General features: G+C 34.1%; 1 protein-coding gene across 4 annotated transcripts in view; it reads left to right on the top strand.

Moving 5' to 3' along the window:
• The window catches only part of LOC145286201 (UNC93-like protein MFSD11), a 182,052-nt gene that overhangs the window by 95,424 nt on the left and 61,149 nt on the right, over positions 1-25,479 (top strand). For all 4 annotated transcript variants that reach the window (XM_080134998.1, XM_080134999.1, XM_080134997.1 and 1 more), the window contains exons 2-5: positions 2,004-2,068; positions 4,921-5,028; positions 18,666-18,745; positions 19,777-19,873. In XM_080134998.1, coding sequence (XP_079991124.1) covers positions 2,004-2,068; positions 4,921-5,028; positions 18,666-18,745; positions 19,777-19,873 — 350 coding nt within the window. The remainder of the gene's footprint in view (positions 1-2,003; positions 2,069-4,920; positions 5,029-18,665; positions 18,746-19,776; positions 19,874-25,479) is intronic.

Below are 25,479 nucleotides of genomic sequence, written 5' to 3'. Positions count from 1 at the left end.
AACATTGTGGATGTATATCCAGCAAGGATCATGTGGATTTTGCTCTTCTTTAAGAAGGATTTAATTATATTTAGTATGCGTACATTAATATTGTATGACTTAATTTTCATTAGGAACCCTTCATACCAGGTTTTACACAAAGGTTCTGGATATATGAAGGGTTACAGCCCTGGCTTCCCTCGCCTTATCCAGTATATGGTATATGCAGTAAAAGATGACCATCTGCAGTAGAATGATATTGTCTAAATCCATATTGCCGGACAGAAAGAAGATTAGCTTTTGCGAGGTGCTGAACTAGTGTTTGATTGATTGATGACTCCAAAATTTTAGCAAAGAGTGGGGACTGATAAGTTATTCAAAGACAGCTGAAATAAAGGATTGTTAATCAAGGTGTGACAGGTGACTGCGATAAAAGTTCGGACATACAGGTCATATAGTTAGGGTTAGTTTACAGACATTTCTAGGAGTAGCAATGAATTTTGCAACTGTTAGAAACAATTTACAAACTGTCTTGAGTTTGTGACAGTTGAGGACAACTTTCCAGTTTAGGACAGTTGGCAGCTTGGAGACACCTCAAGAGAGAGATTAAAGAGACTGGAGTTGAAGCCGGATGAGATAGAACGTACTAAGAAGAAAATCGCTGAGGACTGACGTGACCAGACACCTAGTAATGAACGCTATGTGATGATATCGCACACACACACACACACACACACACACACACACTTGGAGTTTCATTGATTTACATCAAGTACTCATTTTGTGTTGTCTTATCATAGTGCACCCTAGGCAGGTTGAATTGCCTTCCTACAATAGAGGAAGTTTCATGAGAATATCAAATTTACAAGCAGTCCCCATCAGAGGAGATTACGACATTAGGTTCATACAGTTCTTGCAGGTACGTGTCAACGTCCTGCTACATACGGTGCCTTGTATTCTCAAATGGTCATCTATATATATGATCCATGGTCACCATATATATGATACTGACCAAGCTCAACATTGCTTAACCTTGTTTATCTAATGAGAACCGATGTATCAATGTGATTATGCTGTGAATTGTGGATGTAGATAATTGTAATCAGGGAAGATATGTCCAATGTGTCCACAAATGGGTCAATCTTTGATGGTGGAATCTGAATTTGTTTATGATCTCTTGCAACTTTCTTCAAGACCGTCATATGTCACTTGACCAGAATGAACACTATTGCAAAAAAAAAAAAAAAAAAAAAAAAAAAAAGAAAGAAAAAACTTTTTCTTGTTAGTGAAGAGTAGAAAGAGGACTTTTGTTTTATTTTTACTTTCGACAGCCTCGTAACTCTCACTTCCCTTATTTTTTTATTTTTTATTTTATTTTTTTTACAAAGGAGTCACCATTTATCGAGGTCCAGAGACCACTCGAGGATAAAGGTTAATAAGTGTACAGTGGTCAATTGGATAATGTCGTAGTAATTGTTAGTAGTGGAAATTTGGTAAATTGGATTACTTAAGGAGAACAGCTCATCAAGAACTTGTTTACGTTGGACTTGAAGACGACCATATTATAGTCATTCGGGAAGCAGGCAAATGGAAGAGAGTTCCACAGGTGTGCAGTTTTAAGAAAGAAGCTTTGATCATGAAATCTACTTTAGGTTTAGGCACAGATAAAGAATTAGGGATATTATTGATAGTGTTTTCAGCTAGACGAGTGTTTCTTGTGAAAGTTTGTAATTATTTTGTCCTTTAGTATTCACATTCCATGATCAATGTTTCTGACAAAGGAGAAAAAATTTCTGTTTTCTGGATTGGAATCTGTCCATCCACCACTTATCATTGGTTAGTTTTTGACCTTGGAGTTGCATTTTTTTTTCTTAGCTTCTTACATCACGTGGCTTCATGTCTTGTCTGGAGCAATTGCCGTAAAAAAATAATTGGAAAAAGTAGTTAAAATGGCATAAAATAAAAAATAACAAATCTAATTCTATGATTTCTTTCTTTATTAATTCCTTTGTTATTTTTTCCAGAAAAGCATTTTGGATAGCGCCAAGAATCAAAGCAATACAACCTCCCCCGGCGACGGCTATATCAGGTGAGAACATAAAATATATACATTTTATTTTTTATTTTACTTACTTAATTTCCAGAAGTTATACACAAGATCAAGTCTGGGTTTGATGAAAGTGTGTCTATGGAACAAACTGGAATTGAAATTTGCACAACTAGGCTTTTAGTCCATGTCGTTAACCATTTAGCCAGAAAGTAAAAATATTTAAAATGTTGAATAAACTATCTTTTACAGAGAAAGTAAAAATATTGAGAATTCTAAATAAACTTTGACAGAAAAAGTAAAACTATTTAAAATTTTGAATAAACTTTGACAGAGAAATTAAAAATATTTAAAATTTTGAATAAATTTTGACAGAAAAAGTAAAACTATTTAAAATTTTGAATAAACTTTGACAGAGAAATTAAAAATATTTAAAATTTTGAATAAATTTTGACAGAAAAAGTAAAACTATTTAAAATTTTGAATAAACTTTGACAGAGAAATTAAAAATATTTAAAATTTTGAATAATTTAGATATCCAACAAAAGAAAAATCAGCTGGTTAGAATAATATTTGTAATTGTTCCAAGGTACTCTTATATCCATGTACAATATGGATGTGTCTGGCTTATATAAATGCCAAATATTTCTACCTTAAAGCTGAGAGTACACTCGTATTTTAACCACTTGCAATGAACCTCAGGACTCTTTCACCTTATAATTGTGATCCCTTAAACTGGACCACAACAGTAATCCATTAAGAAACCAGATAACACGATTCAGGATTTTTAAAAAATAAGTTAATTATTTATTTATTTGTTATTTTAATCCAAATTTCTAGATCCATGAGTCTTCGTCAGAGTGATACAGACAATGTTTTCATTATTATTGAGATCTTAGTGTTGCTGAAGATTTCTTCAGATTTTATTGAAGAAATTATTTTTAAAATGTTTGATATCCGTAGTGAGAATATTGAGCTTTGTATTAAAAAAAAAAAAAATCATTTATTTGAAAAAAATCCTGCATCATGTAATCTGGTTTCTTCATGACCCCCCCCTCAAATTATGATAATTGAAAATGAGGACGGCCAAGCCAAAAAAATAAATTTACAAGATGCCAGCTATCTTGATTGAAAATTTAAAAGCCGTAAAGAAAATGAATATTTAAGAAAAAAGCATTTAAAACGTCTTAAAAACACCAAGAAATGATGCAGGTAGGTTGCAAAGTAACTTTTATTGGCTCTGATAACATTTATTTCTTGTATATTTGATTTTTGATCAGTTTTTCAAATCACTGTAGATTGTAAAACAAACCCCAAATTTTGTTTTGAAAACTTGAATTTTGTCTGGAGAAGGCCTTGAAAAACTTTGAAAAACCTTGAAAAGTCCTTAAAAATGAACATTGAAAATCTGTACGAACCCTGTCCAACTGATAAACTCATTAATTGTTACCCTTTCCTTTCTCTTTGGAAAACTCAATCATGTTCTGCAAAGTCCAAAACATTATTTTGAATAAAGATATTTCTAATCATATTTTTCAATAAAAGGATTCCACTAATAAAAACAAAATTTGTTATGTTTCTCGAGCTGTGTTCTATTGTTTATTTGTGTACGAGTTATATTGTTTGACAATTTCATTAACTCTTATCCCTGAATGGCTTTTGGCCTTGATAAGTGGTGACTCATCATTACCAAAAAGCACCAGGAGTCCATATCTAATCATTCATTAACCTTGTTCCTAGCCATAAAGAAACATCCTTTGAGATGCTCCATATTTGCTTTGATCACCGAACAATGACTCCAGTGGCTTGGCTATGCCAGGCGAATAGGAGGATCCCAAAGGATATTGTCTACGTCAAGCTTGCAACTGGTTCCAGGCCAACAGGAGAATCTGTTTTACATAACAAGGATGTTTGCAAGCAAAACATGAGGGTCGTTTTTAGAGGAAAATTTGTTGCTTTTACTTTTGACTTTGTAGAACATGATTGAGTTTTGCAAAGAAAAGAGGAATAAAAATAACATCAACCAAATCAAACACCATGAATAAATATTTGAAGACATAAAACACTTGACGCATAGAAACTTCGACGAAAATAACTGGATTTGGCATTAAATATCCTGATAAACCGCTCCCTTAAGTAAGACACTTTATCAGATCTCCATTACTAACGATTACTACGATAGTGTCCCAGTGATTACTGTACATACAATAACCCTTATCCCCGAGTAACCTCCGGTCCTTGATAAGTGATGTCTTCCATGTAAAAAAAAAAAAAAAAGTTTATATGCTGTAAAACAAAACAACCAAACCAAACACCATAAATAAATATTTGAAGATATAAAGAACTTGAAGCATAAAAGCCTTTACTAACAGGACCGGAGTTGGTATTAAATAACCTGAACATAAAACAACAAAAACCCAAAACATAGACTCTGTTCATCACTCTAAAGTGTGAAATAGAATTGTTTTTGAAAGTGATCTCCGAAACACGTCTCTGCATTTGAAGCCAGAGAGAGAGTGAGAGAAAGGGGAGAAAACTCTGCTCTTTTCACCACATATCACTCTTTCTCGGCTTTCTTTAATTTTTTAACAAAAATTTCTTTTACACAATCTACATATTCCACTTCAATCTGGCTTCAGACTGAAAACTGACTGCCTCATGCATTGCAGGGTATAGGAATTCCCTAAGTCTAAGTAAGTAGGTGTCACAGTGTTTGGTATTTACAAAATGGTCACCCATATAGTACTGACCAGACTCAATGTTGTTTAACTTCTCATTGCAGTTACTTTCTCTTATTTAATAATTTTTATTTTTTACTCTTACACTTTTTCATGCATATATAAAGTTTTATTTCCTGATTAAAAAAAAAAAAAACAACTGTATTTTAATTTCAGTTTAACAATCATCTACGTACTGTTGGGATTTGGCAACTGGGTAGCACCCGTCATCATCATGTATATTGGAGCCAAATGGTGTATGATTATTGGTGCCGTCACCTACCTGTAAGTAGATTGAATGTTTTATATATTGAGACAGTGAAAGTGATGTGAGAAAGTGCAGATCTTTTATGTCTTGCGTGAAAGCTGAGACAAGTTCTCACTCTAATTTTTAAGTATTGATTCTAGTAGAACAGATTGTACTAAAATGTAGGTCCTGATAAGTCATCAGCAACTAACAGCTGACCTAAGTGAAATTGAAATAGAAAAAAAATAATACATTGGTTTATGTGTGATGTTCTCTGCACATGCTGTGATTGTGATACATAAAAATGATCAAGTAGAATGTCTGCTAGAAATATTTAAAAAAAATCATTGTAATTACTGATCCATCATTTTCTAATTTGAAATAGCGAAATTTAAGTGGAAACAAGAGAGGTCAGTCAGTTTGTCATACAGAATTGGCAGCAATAGATTAAACTGATAAAACTGTATTATTTGATAAATTTTATTATTTTCTTGTAATTATTTTTTCTATGCTATTATTTTTGTAATTTTTACTTGCTTCGACATGATTCGTAATTATATAATAGTACTTTATTTGAAATATGTTTTTTGATATTCAATTATAAGGCACAAGCACCAATATTTTCTTTCTGTCATACAGATTTTTCTTTCTTTTCATTTTTTTTAAAGTAAAAGGGAATTCTGGACAAGTGCTGAAAAATCTGTACAAACATAATATCATCTTGCTGTAAATGAAATTTAATCAGAATGAAGACGATAATTATTAGATCAAGCCTGCTTCTTCAGCAAAATCTCATGACATCTTGAAACAAAATAACTCACAATTTTGACTGTTCATATAAGATTCATTTTAAAAGATGACACATTGAATCTTCTTAATATGATTCATAGGGCAGTAAAGATCAAGCTACTTTGTTCTTTTATTTAATAGTAAATCAATTAAAAAAACTGTTTTTTCATTTTCTTATTTTGTTCTAGCTGAAAATGGGCATCAAAGTGGATGCCAGACATTCACCTGCTATCTCGGACATTCCAGCTAAGAGATCTTTATGAAATTCTAACTGCCCCTTTAAATGAAATTATTTATATCTATTTTGCACTTTGTTCACCGTGTATAGTTGCCAGGTAGTTTTTGAAATTCTTTTTTTTATAAGTCTAATTGCTCTTATAATTACTGTAATGATAGATATCTTCCTACTTTCTTTTCATGTTGTACACAATCAAGTTTATTTGTTAATCAATTTCGTTTTTCATCCCCTGACAAAAAGAGGGTAGACCTGTAAATTCACCCTTATCCATTCATTTGTCCATTCATCTGTCTGTACTTTTCTGAATAACAACGCCTTGGAATTTTTTGAAATTTTGCACAAACATTAAATATGATATGAGTAAAAAAGTAACAGAACAGATTTTCTAGGAAAAATCCGGTTGGTCCCTTAGGGGTGCCTTTCGGGTTAAAATGGCTAAAATTGACACATTTGTGCTTATTAAAAAACATTGATGCCTTGAATTTTTATAAAACTTTCTGAAAAATTGTAACTAACTGATTTCTATATAATTTTGTTTGTCTATAATTTGTGATAACTTTTGGGTGTGCCCCAGTGGTTCTTTTAGGGCTAATAAAAACACTCTATTTTTGGGACTATTTTACCATATTTGTCCAAAATTTTCTGTATATGTCTATTTAGCAGTTTTGCAAGGTGCTGAACTCCAATTTAAATATGTTAAGGCCTTGGGGACTTTTGGGGCTAAATGGGGGGGGGATGTGTGTGCAAGTAATGGACTTAGTCATTTCTTTTTTTGCATGGTGCAGAACTCAAATTTACTGCACCATTTTTTCATTTTCACCAGGATTTGGTGACTTTTGGGGCTAAATGGGGTGGGCAAATGCTGAACTTAGTCATTTTTTTATGCCGCACTCACAGGGGACCATGTATGCTTCACTTGTTTTTTTTTTTTTGTTTTTGAGTGCAGATAATGAAAGTTTTATTTTTATGTCCTTTGATGTGATTAAACTGCATTCCAAAATTTTAAGCAAAACAATTATTTTTACTTTTTAAAATCATTTTTGATGACATTATATACAAAACTTTCTTGGCCTTTTAACTCGGAGCAAAGTGTAATTTCTGTTCTGATACTATGCTTTATCTTTTTTACCCTTAGTGATATGAGAATGATATTATGGATGTGTAATGCAAGATAACCCTAAGTCTGATGACCTCAGAGGGAGATTAAGTCTCAAGAGTATAAGGAAATGTATGCACAAGAGTAGATTTTGGTATTATGGTCACATTGAAAGAATGGATGGAAGTTCTTGAGTTATTAAATTAATTTTAAAATTGGTAAAAATGTTATTTTATTTTTTTGGCACTTACTGACACCAGATATTTCTCAATTATATTTGTGCATTTCATATTTACTGATTAGACTGTCTCATATTTTTTGTGAACGTGTGTGGAAGGTGATAATTATGACACCGATCTTATCTCGTCGGTGTTTTTTTTTTGTATGAAGGTTCTGACCTTCATCTACCATCTCAACAACTTGACCTCATTTACGGTCACGCTAAAATTTCTGATTGTCAAGTTTATTTGTTAATTCGTTGTTTTTGTTTTTGAGTGCAGATAATGAAAGTTTGTTATATTTTTATATCCTCTGGTTATGATTAAACTGCGTTCATAAAGTTTAAGCAAAAACCTTTTTTACTTTTTAAAATCAATTTTGATTACAATATATACATTTCTTGGCTTCTTAACTAGGAGGAAAATGTATTATCTGTTCTGATACTACACATCATCTTTTCTACCCTTGGTCAGTGATATGAGAATGATGTTATGGATGTGTAATGTGAGTCTTAAAGATAGCGTTAGATCTGATGACTTCAGAGGAAGATTAAGTCTAAATAGTATAAGGAAATGTGTGCAGAAGAGTAGACTTTGGTGTTATGGTCACATTGAAAGAATGGATGAGAGTTCTTGAGTTATTAAATGTAGAATAGTTGAGTTAGCAGGGGCAGTTGTCAGAAAAAGACCCAGGAAAACATAGAAGGAATTGATAAGGATAGATTTGAGAGAAAGAGGCGATAAATAAAGCCCTAACCAGAGATAGGTTAGTTTGGAAGTAAATTTCTAAAAGCTGTGCAATAAATTTCATCATGTAAAATAAATGCTAAATCTAATATGATATATGTATATAGTCATTATTATTATAAGCACAAAGTCATATACGGAGGGGAATGATAAGTTTCGCTCTAAAGAAAACAACACTACAGCTTTATTTTAAAACTTTTATTGAAAAAATCAATTCAGGTAACTTGATTACGTAGTAGAGCTGACATCTATTCAATGTAGCTGCTTTCAGCCTCAATCACCGCCTCGATACAGGTCCAGAACTGGGCGCATGTCTTTTCCACAAGTGCTGGCAGAAGCTTGGTGAATACTCAGCAGATGGTGGCAATCAGGCTGGTTTTGATGTTGTGAAAGATCATGTTGGTGATGTTCTCGAATAGTCACCAAACGAAGTAGTCCAGCAGATTCAGGCCAGGGGAGGAGAGAGGGCAATGAGAGAAGGGTACAAAGTCATAGCACTCCTTTTGAAACCATGCTTGAGTCTCTTTGGATGTGGGCCAACGCCGAGTCCTGCTGCCATACCTAGAGTGTGCCAGCAGATTGCACCAGGGGCTCACCCCACTTTTCAGCACATTCAGTTACACTTTTAAGGCAACTTAGAAGGTGAGGTGGCATGATCTAGCCCTCACTTGTAGCCACACCAAAGACCATAACCGTGAGTCATCCCATGTGTTGAGCTGTGCTCTCAAGTGTTGAACTCTCTGGATTTGCATTTTGAGGGTGCTGGCAATGGTCCTGTTGCCATAACTTAGATCGGTAGAGCATGAGTTGTACAGCGCTGCATCTCTGATCTCATCATAAAATATTGTGTCACTTTCAGACATGATAGAAGACTTTTATTGCTTTTGGGATTGTACACAAATAGCCAACTAGTAGATGGTCTGCAACAAAAAAGAAAACTGGTTTTCATCAAATGAAAATGGAATCATGTCGTCTTTTCTAGGGTGACAATTTTATCATTTCACACTGTATACGTGAACAGATATTTTTATATGCATTTATTCAATTCGCCAGTAACAATGAAAATGCTATTTCTTTCAAAATGTGTTTTATCACTGAAAACTCTATCTCAAGCACAAATGGTTACAAACTGCCGGGCTTAAAGTGCTTGGACATATCTAAAAAAATAAAAAACAAAATTAATTAAATAATAGGAAATTGAGATTCAGCTTTTTTTAATTTGTAGTTCAGCTTTTTTAAATTTTGAATGTAGGATGATGAAGCATCAGTTTTTAACTGACATAACTGGAACTTGCTTTTAAAATAATTTGACTCTAGGACTCTGTTTACCAATAAGTTAACCATTGGAAGCATTAATGTAAATCATTTATTTGAAAGGATTCACACACCTTTGAGCTCCATTGTTATGAGCTGCTTTGATTCTTGTCACAGTGAACATTAGAACATCACTACTACTACTATGATGTTTATTTAACACACTTCAAATATATATAAAACATGTTTTACAACATAATTCTTTTTTTTTTTCACATGTCAAAATTAATATTCCAAAAATATTTGATTTAAGATGTTACTCATTATCATTTTAACTATTCTCTATTAATTTACATAGGAACCATTTTATTATATGATTTGAGTCGAAAATGGTTATGTACACAACTTGAGTAGGAATTGGTTGCATACGCAACTCGAGTGGGAAAACAATTTATCTGGCTAAGTTTTTTTTAAATTTTTATTTTTCCTTTTTCATGGATAGTAATCTATGTACTTCCTAAAAATATTTAGTGTGAAATTTCTTATATCAGAATGGCCACCGGCTGGGTCTGGGTCAACATGAGTAATTTTTGTTGTTCCTGAATTTTACATATTTCATGATCATGCATTTTTCTCTTTGAGAACTTTGTTTTTTTTTTTCTGATGATTCCATGGAAGGAAATATCCAATGTTGGCATACAAATGTTGATTGTTTCCTGTGAATGAAACAGATCTATAAAATGCAAGTTTTATTTTTATTTAGGAAAAAAAAAACTTATTGGTAAGTTGAATAAATCCTTGAACTTTGGAATATAGCAAAACTGTTATTTATTTATATATGCTCTGTTGTTATAATTTAACAAACATAGTTTAACAAACATAGGACTTTTGCTTTAAAAACGGTTGGCATACACAAAGAGTAGAAAATATTCACAAAAATGTACATTTTCACAATGCCTAAGGGAGCTTGAATGTCTAGTAGACATTATCCTCGAGTGTCTAAGGTTTCTCTGTACAGGAGTTTGTCTGGATACCCTCGCATGAGGATACTTTTCCCTACAAGTAAACCCTGACTAAATATTCAAAATAACATTTCGTATTCGCGGTTAAAATAGGATCTCCGTGGGATGGATAGCCCACACTGACTTTTATGAGGAATGGTGCACCTTCTCCAAGTGATATTGCCTCAAGTAACAACACAAAGCTGGACACTTCACCAGACTAAATGAATTCTCGTCTTGGAATTCAGTAAGACCAAGAGACCACTAAAAAGATACACTATAACATATTTAAATGGTCAATTGGGGTAGCGGAAAATTATGTTCTCAACTTCTTTAGCAACTCAATTTTTTCAAGATAAAGGAGAATTTTAATGAAATATTAGAATATCTATGCATTTCATATAGGGATCCAGTGTTAGCCCCAAGAAGGGAGGGCCCTTTGATTTCTGAGAACTTCAGCCAAAGTAAAATTAAACAATATATATTTATATAAGTCTAGTATTGTATAGCAGGAACTTTGTGTGAGTATATTCCTACGGACTCTGAAATGGCTCAGCTGATTTTTATGAAATTTCACACAAATGCACTTAATGTATCTGGCAGTGTTCTTAGATATGTTGTGTATTGCATGTCTTCAATAAGTATCGATAATCAAATAAATCCAATGAAAGAAGGAACAGGCGATTTTGACAGAAGTTAACACCTTGTACAGCCTAACATCACAATTAAATTTGCGAAGTTGTGTGCAGATTACTAAAAAGATACATAGAACTTACTGCCAAAATTCTAATGCATGAAAAAACTGTATAATTTTTTGCACTCGGTTAAATGAAACTGTAAAAAAAATGCACATTTTCTTTTCTTTTTTTTTTCATCTTGAAGGTTCATTTTCTTGTAATGTTAGAGTCCTCCCCCCACCTCTCCAAAAAAATAATCTGCTAGCTTGTCATTGCAATAATCAATCATTATTTATTCAGCAGAATTTCTGGTCCTTATGCAGAATATGGGCTGCGTTATCACCAGCATTTTCTAGGAAAATTAAGTAAATCACTAGGTGCCAAACAAAACCTTTGTGTTTTTATTTATTTTTTTTTAAACATCGCCCTTATACGTATTAGTTGTGTTCCGAAATTCATAATGATCAGTGAATTAGTTTAAAAGTAAATCCTGCACATATAAACATACAAATATATACACATATGTAACTTTATATAGAGATATTTGGGCAACACTGAGTTGCTCTGCTGGTCATCTATGCTATAATTGAACAGTTTTTTGTCAATTATATGCTGCGGAAATGCACAAAAATTTGTTGTGAAGCTTATTCAAGTGATATAAGGATTAAGTTGAAAACGATAACCCTCTCTTACTGAAAGCAATAAACGCTTAGAGTTTCTAAATCTATGAGTTTGAATTGCACTAATTTTAGCATGAAGAACCATTGGTATGCCAAGTTTTTCATGTAAAGGTAGATTAAAATGCTATTACTACTATATTGATATGCATTAGTAATATCATTTTGATCAATAATAAACACTTATAGCCTCCAAAAGTATTCGCTAGAATTGTACTAAATTTAGTATGGAGAAATCTTTGGTTGTTTTGTTTTATGGCATATCAACTTTTTTTTTTTTTTTTTTCAGGTTGTTTAATTTTGGAAAAAAGTTTTTATGCTTCAAGTTCTTTAGAGCTTCAAATATTTATTCATGATGTTTGGTTTTGTTTTGTAGAGAAAAATTGTTTTTGGCTTTGCAGAACATGATTGAGTTTTGAAAGGGAAAAAGAAAAAAAACAATACCATTTGGTGCATTTAAGTCATGAAGCTGATGTCTTTCAGACAACCTATTCTGGTAGTACCAGAGGACTGTCCTTTTAATGTTAGGAGTGTCATGAAAGGGTAAAAATTACCCCCCCCCCCGCAAAACTTTCCAATGCTAATTGTTTCATTCATTCTTTTTTTCAATAACACCTGGTAATCTTGCTAGTCTTAAATAAATTGAAAGAAACTCTCCAGGTCTATAGACTTTGCTTTTTGCCAGACGTTTTAATTTTTCCTTTCTTAAGCTGTTTAATCACTTTCCCCCCCTTTTTATCTTATGCTATATTTGTATACTAAATGTAGAACATTCCTTGTCTTCTCCACCCGAAACTGCAAGGTGAGGGGGAGAGAGGCGGCATTGGGGTGTTAAAAAAAAAAAAAAAAAAAGAAAGGAACCATTTTCAAAGATGTGGTAAGCTGCATGTTTGGCTAAAGAATAGAAGGGAAGGTAACTAGGAGTTTCTTAATTCAAATTTCATTTATGTCCTTGACCTACTTTCCATAAAATACACAAATAATAAGGGTGACAGTATTAGACAAAGTTCTGTAATAAAACCTCAGACTAGTCCCTCCTCCTCCTCCTTTTTCCTTCAAATACACAACCGAAATCAAAAGTAAACTAATAAATTTAGTTGCTTCTAGTATCTTAGAATTAAAAGAAATATATAATAATTTTATTGCTGTAGTTTCCTAGATATAAATCCAATGAAACGCTGGTGGTTATCAAAAAGTGCTCAGTGACAAGCAGAGCATAATTATAGTATATTTATTTATTTTTACAAACGTTATTGGTGCATACATGTTTACATTGTGATTTCTTTAGAAATCTAATGTATGTATGTATGTATGTATATATATATATATATATATACGTTAGGAACCTCCAAAATGTATCATAGAATCCTAATGCATCATCACTTTATGCGTTCCTTAAAAATGTGTACATCAGAGCTTAATTGTTTCCGTTTACTTAGTTTTTATATCTTCATAAAATAAAATTATATTCATAGGAAGTTGATTCAAAGACAAATAGTTTTTTTTTTTTTAAGATTAAATTATTTAACTGGAAAACTTAAGTCATCTTCATCTTAAGAAATAAGTGAAGAAAATCCATTTTTTTCCAACAACGATTCTGTTTAAACACCGAAATGAGCATTATGATGTGAGGTTTGAAATATCTATGGATAGCCAAGTACGGCATAATCACGTTGATACACTGGTTCCCACTGGATCACTAAAGTTAAGCAACATTGAACCTGGTCAGTACTAAATGGGTGACCATTTGAAACTTCCAGATGCTGTATGTGCTCTCCGCTTATCTTGGCATTGTTTCCAGTTGTCCTGGACTTTTCCTTGCCACTGGACTCAAACAGTGCCGATTCAGGAGAGGTTTGGGTTGGGATTGTGCAATCCTTGCCTCACAATTACATGCGCAGCTGCCCCTACAAGGGGTATCCTTTGTCTTTCGAGACTGAACAGAGGCATCAGGGTGGGGAATAGCCAAAGGAAAAAGAAGATTGGTTTCTTGCTCATTTTGATTAAAAGAGTTTGAAAGTTCCTTGAGTCATTCCAATGTAAATTTCTTCCTTCTTGGAGCTTAAACTGGATATGACTTTGGCTTCATACACTAAAGATCTCATTGTGCAACCTCCTCTTAGGGAGAAAACTTCCCTTCTACATGAGAAGCAGGATTTAAGGGGATTGATGGGAGTTGTGGGTTTTGAGGCTGGTATGAATTCTGCAGAGGAATAGCAAGAATAATTTGTTTTGATCATGTTTCTATTGAATAATTTATGAAGCTTATTAGATGATAGTTATCTATTGATTGGAGGAATTGTTTACCTATGTTATATTTAAGAGTGAGGGAATGGGGGGCCAAATAATGTTTCTATTTCTATTATGTCTGTGTTGTTTGGTGGGTTTATGGTATAGTCTAGTGGAGTTGTTAATTAGGTCATGCTTTATAGGTGCGTCTGTAAAGTCCACTTAATAGTGAGGTTGATATCAATGGTGATCTTGAATTTTAATTTTTTTAGGAATGATGTCGGTTGCTTTCTTATTCCATTGAATTCTTGACCATTGTTGTTGCAGAAGAGACATAGTCCAGCATCCTGGTAAAACCTGAACTCTTGGTTAGGGAACTTAGTTTGTAGGAAATATAAGATCAAATTGCACACATTTGCATTGTTGTAGGCTCTCGTCAGCACATTGAAGTCATCTTCAGAGTTGGATTTTCAAACCCATTTCTTATTGTTTCTGAATTTTTGAGATGAGGATTGATAATATGTTCTACTGTTCTCATCTTGAGTGTTATTATATACAACGTTTCAGTTGATGCAACCTCTGACCTACTTCACCTGTATCTGCACAGAATGTCTTATTATTAAAAAAGAGGAGAATTTTGCTGATTTCCATGAAGTTTTTAGCAAAATTTAAGGTTTTGTTGAGAATCTCTCTGTTGATGAAGGAATAGAAATCTGTAATGTCGAATTGTGTGAATCAATATTATTCTTAAAGAACTAGTATGGAAACCCAGCGTTGTCTGGGTGGACATGAAGTTTGGTTTAAACACAGCTGCTATACTAAGTATATTGAGCAACCCCCAGAAAAGAACAGAAAAATTTTTGACAGCCCGTATGCTGAAACCCTCCCCCTAAAAAAATAAATGAATCAAAACAACTTTTTTTTCAATCAAAATAGTAGCAGATGACCGTAAAAAAAAAAAAAAATTAACTGAAACGTGAAAGAGGAAAAGGGAAAAAACTAATCTGCTAGCAGTCACAGCCATGACAACTTATGACATCGTGACCCTCCAAAATAACGTTTTTTAAACATACATTCAGTTTGATATGCATGTGACTTGCAAAAATCTCAATGCAAAATGTAACCAAACCTTACAAGAAATGGTCCAGTTGATCACCACATAATCTTTTTTTTTTAATTTTAAAATATTATTCATCCAAAGGATTGGTCTTTCAGATGGTACCTGTTTTGACTAGGTTTGATGCGGCTGATAAAAGTTTGAGCGAGACATACAAACGTACATTTACACACACACATGGGTGAAATTTATATTATAGATGGCTTTGAACCAGTCAATTCTCACTTAGGAGTTGATCCAAAGTTTTATACAGAGTGGAAAAATAAAATTGTTGCCCTAGAAAAGACAACTTGATTCCATTTCTGTTTGATGAAAATTGGTTTTCTTTTTTTGTTGCAGACCATCTACTAGTTGGCCAGTTGTGTACAAATCCCAAGACTGATAGGAGCCTCCTATCATATCTAAAAGTGACACAATGTTCAACGACCAAGATTGGAGATGCACCACTGTACAACTCATGCGTTCTACTGATCCAAGTTATGACAACAGGACCATTGCCAGCACTCTCAAAATGCAAATCTGGACAGTTCAATGCTTGAGGGCCCTCACTTGAAACCATATCAAAGACCATAACCGTGACCGGCCATAGTTATGATCTTTGGTGTGGGTTCAGGTGAGGGCCACAATACACAGTGAGGGCCACATCATGCCACCTCACATCTTCAAAGTCGGCTTGAAAGTCAACACCAAAGTGTATCTGGATGTGCTGAAGAGTGTGATGATCCTCTGGTGCAATCGGGTGGCCACTGGTAGATCCTGAGTGTGGCAGCAAGATATTGCACTGGCCCACAAGTCTAAAGAGACCCAGGCACGGTTTCATAAGGAATGCTATGACTTTGTACCCTTCTCTCATTGCCCCCACCTCCTTCCCTGACCTGAACCTACTGGACTACTTCATTTGGCCATACATTGAGAACATCACCAATATGACTTCCCACAACACCAAAGCTAGGCTGATTGCTGCCATCCGTCGAGTATTCAGCTAGCTTTTTCCAGCGCTTGTGGAAAAGGCATGCTTCCAGTTTCGGGCTTGTATTAAAGACAGTGATTGAGGCTGAAGGCGGCTACATTGAATAGATGTTAGCTTTACTGCATAATCATGTCACTTGAATTGATTTTTTAAAATAAAAGTTTGAAAATAAAGCTGTAGTGTTGTTTTTATTAGTGTGACAAATTTATTGTTCCAGCCTGTATATGTGTGTTTTTTTAATGTGTCTATTTTTCTAATTATATACACACTAGGTTAACCCATTTCGTTTGTGGCTAGATTTATGTGCCTACATGGGTGTCTACTTCTAAAATGAGGTTTGTGAACTCTCAAGGCGAGGAAGTCCTCTTTTGTGCCAATTGGTTGGCTCTGTAGTCAATCATAAGTCTTGCTACTAGATTCATTACTTCTTCATTGATATCTGATGCTGACTGATATTTGTTAGTGATGTTATTTATTGCTAGTTGTCCGTGTTTGTTTTTTTTGTTTTGCTTAATTTTACAAATGTTTTTGGTCTTATCTGATTTAAGGTTTTTGTAAGCCAAAGAATAGGTTTCTTTTGTGTCATGTGAAACGTATCTTGGGGAAATTATATCCATCAAGTCTCTTTCAAAAGAGTTCATTTTTTAACTTTATAGAGAGGAGGTTGTTTGTGTTATTCATGTCTTCTCTGTTAGTAGTGGTGAGCCATCTCTCTCTCTCTCTCTCTCTCTATATATATATATATATATATATATATATATATATATATATAACATAATTTTAGACATGGGTTAATTCTCTCACACTATAGAAAACACCACCTATAATAATTAATACATGTAATCAGTCAATAAATTACATAACAAAAACACACTCATTTCATTTCAGTTACACATCCATATTTAAATTATATCGTACATATTTGTTCAAAACAGAATATGAACTGCATCATATCTTTTTAAATATATTAACGGCTATATGACGTTATAAAAAAAAAAAAAACCCTTACTCTCTTTCACAATACTATGTCCCTTCCCCCTTTTTGAATTTACAGACATGGCATAAAATTCTTGGGCACTGCAATATTCCAGGCCTGTGATGGTTGATGGCAGTTCAGTTAAGGAGAGCTTCAAGCTGGACATAGTAAAGCAAGTTGTAGCTCGAAAAAGATCGAAAAGTAAATTGATCAACTGACAGACGAGCACAGTCCTGACAGTAAATGTAAATGTGAACCTTAGCGTCCAGAGTCGATGATGTCACACACACATCCAGAGTACAATTAATATTTGCAAAAAGTGTCGGAGTTTGTATGTTCTTTTGTTTTATATTTGTGTGAGCCATGAGAGATAACGACAACACAGTCAGAATGAGAAGAGAAGACAAAAGAAAAGACTGCGGAAACGATGCTAGGGTTGGTGGCAACAGTTGTCAATCAGGAAGTATGTGTGGTCCACAGGAATATTGTTGCCACATTTGGGGTGGAGCTACTTTCTTCCCTTGACAGGGTATAAAACTGGCTTCGAAATCTAGTGAGCGATCTCCTTTCTTTCTCCCTACTACTCGTTTCTAACAGAAGAGCTGTTACGAGTTTATTTCTGCTCTATCACCATTTTTATGGCAGGTGCTCGACTGAGCTTCTATGTCTCCCTCTGCAAAACATGCGTGACAAATACTCATCTAGCTACAACAAATATCAACAAAGAATATTTTAGACTTGTTTTAGAAGTGACAGTTTTATGACTGTTCACAATAGTTGACGACAGTTATGAGTTGAGGACACATCCAGTTTGGGATTGTTGGAAGTCCCTCGAGAAAGTTTGGAGAATTACAGTTAAGCACAAGTTGCAGCTCAGAGCAGATGGGGAAATTAATTGATCAATCAGCTGACAAACTTGGACTCGACATTGAAATTTTCCAGAATGTTTTGGAGTATGTGTTTTTATTTGGGTTGTTTTATCTTTTTTTTTTATATATTTGTGAGACACAGTGGACTCTCGGCAATCGCCAATGTGTGAGAGATGATTACACAACCAGAATGAGAAGGAAAAAAAATCCACAGCACACAACATTGGAGACAGAGGTATTGTTGGGTGGGGGATAATATGGCATCACAAGGATACGAACCTCCAACTATTGCTAAAATCAGTTTCTGTACAAAACAGCTTTTGTATTTCAACATTGTAACACAAAAAGGAAGGGGGAAAAAGGTAAGAAAGCAAAGTGACTCAGTACCATACAACAACAGTCGTCAAGGATTCTCCTACAATTGTCTGTCTGTGTTCTCCCCGCAGCCTACTTTTATGCAATCAATTTTTATGGAAGGTACTCGACTGAGCTTCTATTTAGATCTCCCTCTGCAAAACATGCATGACAAATACTCATCTAGCAGCAACTGTCAACAATTTTACTTACTCTTTATCTGTGCCTAAAACTAAACAAATATTTCATAAGCAAAGTTTCTTTCCTAGAACTGTCCGTCTGTGGAACTGTGGAGCTGCTTCCCAGTTGACTATAACATGTTGTTTTCAAGTTTATTATTTATAATTTTAAAATTTGAAATAATTTATATTTAATTAATTTTCTTTTCTAAAATATAAATTCTTTAACTCATGAAGACAATGATTTTTGTTCTACTAAACACATTTTCTTTTTTGTTTTATAGTTTATTTATTCTGCAATTCCTAAAACCAATGGAGTGGCTGCTTTATCTTGCATCTTCTATTCTTGGATTTGGTGCTGCAAGTAAGATTTTTTTTGTTTCTTTTGAATATATTTTTAGAATTGGTTCTACTTTCTTTTTTTTTTTCTTTTTTTTTTTTCAGAAATGGGGGTCATTTTCAAATGAGAATTTTCTTTTAGTGGAAGTCTGATTTTTTTTTTTTTATCCAGAAAAAAGTAGATTAAGGCTTAGCCTCTTATAGATGTGGTTAAATCTGCTTTAAAAAAATAACAACAAAATATGTAAATAATGCTGATTTCTGCTAAATCACTAAAACCATACCTTATTTTTTGTTGATATTGGGCTGGATTTTATTTCTTTCTCTCTATTTCTGTACTTTTTCACTTTCTTTTCCTCTATCTGTCTTGCCATGCCTTCCTTTTCTCTCATTTAACAGTTCTCTCTGAAAACTGAAAATGTAAGTTTTGCAATGAATACTATTACTTCAAATAATTTATGAAGAGTTTAGGGAAGTTAAATGTCTTCTGTTTAATCAAAAATCACTTCCTGTCCCCTTCCTCTAATATCTTAATTTTTACTTAGTTAAAACTGATTGGAGTTTTTTTTTTTTTTTTTTTTTACAAGGGAGTCACTTCTTATCAAAGTCTGGAAGCTACTTGAGGATAAGTTGTTTCAGAAAAACATGAGGTGGATGGGAGGTTGTAGCCCTCTAGGTTGAGCAATTGAAATCTTGATTTCAGATTTCTTTGTTATTCCCTACTTGCATCCCTAGTTTTAAAATTGTTTTCTTTTGGCTCATGAGGATCATTTTTTTTCTAGCTATTATTAAACCCTCTGTAAATTCATTTTCTTCAGGAAAAAAATTCAAAAACATGCCTCACGTTCACATGTCAAACATTTGAATTATAACTACCAGACCATCACATGCATAACATCATCAAATAAAAGTTTTAAAAGAACAACCCAATCTCTGACAACTTTTCTGTCTGCATCTTCCAGCATTACATCAGCATTTGGAAAATACTGAAGCAAAGTCTGCCAGATGATTAATTCAAAATGTCCATTCATCTCACTTTATGTTTTATTTTTACAGTAATTTGGACAGGTCAGGGGACTTTCCTTACCCAGAATTCTAACTCTCAGACAATGGCAAGAAACAGTGGAATCTTTTGGGCTCTTTTACAGTTCAGGTAAAGCATACACCAGCCAACACAGATGGTTTAACAACATATATTGTTGATTATTTTTTTTTTTAAATGTATTTTTTTTTCTCTTGCTTTTGAACAATATTACAATCAATTAAGTTTTAAAGATCCCTGAAATTATGCAATTGACTTTTGCACACCCTAAGCAAACGGATCATAAACGCGAGTTGTTTGTTTTCCATAAGAATATTTTAAGAAAAATGTCGATACTAAATATTTATTTTTTTGGTGCATTTTTTGTTTTTTACAAAATGTTTTAATAAACAAACAAATCATTGTCCTTATTTGTCAAAACCTAAGATTCTATTTTTTGGGGTTGTGTACATTTTAAATGTCCTAAATTGTCGGTTTATTATTCATTTGTTTATAGTAGCTTCCTTCAGTCTTGACAGACTATGGCTACCCATTATAAGGATGCCTGCGTGTGGAATTTTTGTGGCAAGAGTTGGTGTTGTTTAAATACCAGTAGCAAGTGGAAGCTCAGAATGACTTGAAACAATGCTGAGATAAGCAAAGAGCACATACAGCACCTAGAATTCTCAAATAGTCACCCATCTGATACTAGTCAGGTTCAATATTGCTTAACTTCGGTGATCTGATGAGAACCGGCATGCCAACGTGATTATGCCGTACAATAATCATTTGTTTAGAGCGTGCACAGTTCAACCGAAAAAAAAAAAACTGGTTTAAACTGGAAGTCATCTCTTTCAATTTTCTTATATTCTGGGGTCCTTGAAACCTAATTGATCCCAATAATATTTATATCAGTTAATAGCATTTGATTTTGCTCAACTTAAACAAAGTAGCATCCTTTTTTTATGGCATGATTGTGAGGGATTATGATCATTCTCGAGAATAAAAATGGAGAAAGTGTAAACATGTGCAATGCAGCATATTTTCCTAGTGCATGAAAATGGCGGATGTTGCTTGGCGAAGGGAAGAGGTGGGGGCAATGAGAACTGAAAATAGTTCTGACCAGAGTCAGACCACTCAAGAGATATTCTCTTTGAAGAAAAAATAAATGCTGTATTTAATGGGAAAGTAACGCTGGAAAATCTCTATGAATAAAGGCAGTCCTAGATCTTATCTTCAGTGTATGTTTCTTCTGGGTAGCTGAACAATGACCACTAACAAAAAGCCAGAATCAGTCAGGCATGAGAAAGGGCTGTCAGGCAGTGTGCTTCTCTTCGCTAAAGGACTCTGTAATAGGTCTTTTGTGTTTGGTCTGATCGCTAGAGGACTCTGTAATAGGTTTTTTTGTGTTTTGGTATGATCAGGCAGGGGTCTTCCTTTCAACCAAGTAGACAGGTATATTTTATAAACTTACAAAAATAATAAACATCTATTATTTTTTTTTTACAAGCCAGACTTCTGGTTTTGCTTGGTGTAAAGACTTCATTGCAAGACTGACTGGTGGATTGACGGACAACTTTAGTCCGGTACAGCATGTAGGACAATCATGACAGTGTAGTGAGCACCCAACTATGAAATCTGTTTTATTATCTGTTTTTGAATAGTGACTTCTCTTTATGTGGCTTCTTTGTGGATATCTTCATTTTGCTAATGACTTAGCAATATTAGGTGTTAATTATTGTAGGATACACCTAAATATTAAATTGAAGAAAAAGTATGTCCAATTATCTCTTATTTCTTTTGTTTTCTGGAACAAATACATTGAAGACATTACCAAGGCTGCTGCAAAGAAGATGCAAGAAACAAAAAGTGTGTCCAATCTAATAAGTACTTTACTGCCAACCAAGCTTCAAAAATTAGCAGAATCTTTTGGGCTCTTTTACAGTTTGTATAAAAATAATACACCCAAAGATGTTTCAAAAACATATCATATAATTGTCCATTCTTTTTTTTATTTACTCATGAATGACCAAGATTAAAAGTCATTCGAGAATAAAAGTTAATGAGCTTGATAGATCGATAGTAGAATGATGATGAATATTATTGATATTGATTGACCTATTTGGCACAATGGTAAGAGTGTTTGTTCATGGGCAGGGGGACAAAGGTTCAATCCTTGGTCAGATCATACTAAAGACTTGAAAAATCCTAACTGTAATCTCTGAACATATATACCATGCACTGGATAAAGCAGGGGAATGTAGGATCCTAGATATATCTAAAGCTTTTAACAGGTATGGCATGAGGGTTTTCTTAGGAAAATCAGATCATATGGTATTACTGAACGAATACTTAACATAATTAAATCCTTCTTAAATAACAGAATAGTCCAGGTTGTCCTCGATCGATGTACGTCAAAACAATATGATATAAATGTAGGTGTACATTAGGGGTAGATCCTTGGATCTTTTTTATTCCTGATATTCATAAATGAAATGATCTCCTTGATAAAATAGTCTCTGAGATGGGTATATTTGCTGATGACACCACACTCTATGGCAGGCACGAGGGGGAAATGAATGAACACATATCTATAACAATAGCGAAAACCCTAGAGGAAGATCTTCAGTCTGTAGTAGAATGGGGACAAAAATGGATGGTAACATTCAATGCTGCCAAAACAATTACAAGAAAAACTTCTCAACCACTAATAGCTATGACTAATGATACATTACCTGAAAGTACTTCATACAAATTCCTTGGCTTAATGTTCACAGGGAACATGAGTTGGAACAGACATATCAAGAGCATTGCCATGCTGCTGCAAAGAAGGTGCGTTCTTTCTACCATGCTAGAAAGTTACTTATACCTGAAAGTATCCTGTACCTCTACAAGGCCACCATTTGCCCATGTATGGAATATTGTTGTCACATTTGAGCTGTTGCATCTGCTACTAGTCTCTCACTCCTAGACAGGGTTCAAAAGAGAGTCACCAACCTAATGTCCCAATCTTTCAGCTAGGCTTCAACCTCTCTCCAATCGACGAAATGTTGCTTCTGTTTTACAAGTATTTTAATAGTATATGCTCCGACGCCTACAAGCCCTTGTACCCCCTCGACGTAAATACCCTCGACAAACCTGACAAGCAGCAAAATCCCACCCCTGCACAGTAGAAATCCTCAAATGCCAGAAAGCCTTCTACTCTAACAGTTTCTTCCCCAGCACTGCTAGACTTTGGAATTACCTTCTGGATTCCCGCTTCCCCGACTGTACTGACATGCAGAAGTTCAAGTGTAATGTAAACAGACATCTTGCTGCTCAACTCCCTACATACCTTGTTTGGGGTGAAAATGCAATAAAAAATATAAATAAAAATAAATGATGCTTAATGCCTCCTTGCTATACTTTCTGCATTATAAAAGAAAGGATCAAGGGTAAGTGAAGCAATCCTGGGAATGAAGTGGCGTCCTGTCCTGTGTGGCAGTTAATGAAAAGGGAGCCTTTTGATCGCCCTCGACCATAGTCGACTACTTAGTTTTATGAATCTTATGAGAGGATTGAAAATAATGAAAGGAATAAAATTTGATGACTTATGGGGACGATTTTTAATGTCGGGAAAAATCCAACTCCCAAAAAAGGGGCACTCTAAATTGGAACAAAGATAAAAATCGCCTCAGTCAAGGAGGATTTCTCTTTCACTAAACCTTTTTGTCGAATTCAGGAATGCATTATTTAATCTACAGGGGTAGCTGAAGTGCTAAGTAATTCGCAATTGTATTTTTTGTATTGCCTTCACTCAGGATTGAACCTTCAAACTCCAGGAGAGTGAAATACTTTATCCACTGTACAAGAGATCCTTTCTAGTATGAATTTTAGGAGCTTTAAACTTGTTTTATTTCTAGATGTAAATATCACCATTTATTATTATGTATTATTACTATATTATTACTATTTTTTTTTTTACTACTACCAACTTAATGGTTTTGCTTAGTAGTTGATTGTTGCCCTGCTTCTTTGAGGCATCTTACTCTTGTTCTTCTGTGTATAATTTATACCTTATCCTGTAAGGGCAGATAGCTTCCCTTTTCCCTGCATATGTGATCAGCCATACCCAACTTTTAAATCTCTCCATTATTTACGGCCTTTTAATGTTTTTCTATTCTTACTTTTAGAGCATTACATGTCTCACCTTTGTATAGTTTTCCACATTCACATGGAATCTCATGCACGCAGTTGTTAGTCATAATTTTTTCTTTCATAAAGTAGAGCTTTTGCACAAGATGTTTCCAGAGAATGAAATCACTCCTGAATACTGTCCTGATGTCCTATGGATTACATATTCTTTGAATTTTTTTCCAACAGGCCCTTTATGTATGGTATACAAACTGTGGTGAGTTTTCGGGTACTGTTCTTTGGTGTTTGGTCCAGATTTCTTGGAATTGATGATATGCTCTCTGGATAGTCATCTCGATGAATGGTTTCTCTTAAACTATCCATCTGCTCTTGATATGTATTGCTGTTATTGCATATTGCTTTTTCTTGGTGTTGTAAAACAACAGACGATTCTTTTCTTTATATCATATGGATGGCGAGAGTTGAAGTTTAGATATACAAATGACATAAACTCCTATTCAGTGCAAGTTATTAGTGCATCTAGAAATGATAATTTATTCTTATGTTCCTTTTCAATTGCGAACTGTATAGGTGGATGGATAGAGTTCACATGGTTCAGTCATTTTTGAACATCTTTCTCGTAAGGCCAGAGTATGAATGTGCCATTCGCATCTCGCAGTCACATTGTTGGCTTTAGTGATGTCGTGTTAGATATTGACAGGGCAACACCGAAAGGTGTGCTGATCGACAATTATGATTATTCAAGTCAAAAAGTTTTGTCAGCTAAAATGTTTTAGAATAATCAAAGTATTTAGAATAAATATTTATTTACATTAGTTTAGGTATGTAACTTAAAAATGTTATCACAACATAGATAACTTATGAGTAATGACATGTAAAAAACATCAGGTGATTATCTTAATAATGTATACTAATGACGTCATTTAGAAGGGGAAATTGTCTTTTTTAGATATTTGGAAATTAGTTGAGTTGATCAGAGTTGTAAGAGGGACAGAGATGATCCTCAGATTGTGATGGCTCCGAGTAGAGGGGGTCAGAAATGGTGATAGTCAGAATCAGCATTGCAACTTTCCAAAAGGGGATGAACGCTCTGGAATAAAAAGTTGCAGAAAATAAAACCTAAGGCTCTGTCATTACTTGGGGAGAATTTCCATTGCAGCTTCCCGTCAAACAAGACTAACGAAAGACCAGATATCTTCCCAACTGGCCAGATATGGAAACCCTAAATAAGTGTTATCCATCCTTTGTGTTGTAAAGGTATCTATGTACATTTTTGTCCCATCATAAACAGTATTTAAATGTACATACACACTCAATGAACTCTAGATAGACGATCACAATGTTAGACAGTCATAGACGAACACATGTATATACACACGTCATATAAATGACTATGATACACACACACACACACACATATATATATATATATAGAGTGGGAGAACACCTCTCAGTTCTACTAAACCATGATGCAACAGTGGCACCAGACTTCCTGAGAAACTTTCCCCAGTACCCAGTTCGGCTCTGGATGTCTGAAAATCAAACTTTAGACGAATTTGTAACCGCTCTCAAATCCATCCAACCCTTCAAAGCACCAGAGCCAG

This window comes from Euprymna scolopes, chromosome 10, assembly GCF_053919585.1.
Source record: "Euprymna scolopes isolate OS-2025 chromosome 10, ASM5391958v1, whole genome shotgun sequence".
NCBI lineage: Eukaryota > Metazoa > Mollusca > Cephalopoda > Sepiida > Sepiolidae > Euprymna > Euprymna scolopes.
The sequence above is the reverse complement of the archived record's forward strand: the minus strand, read 5'-3'. Positions and strand labels throughout refer to the sequence as shown.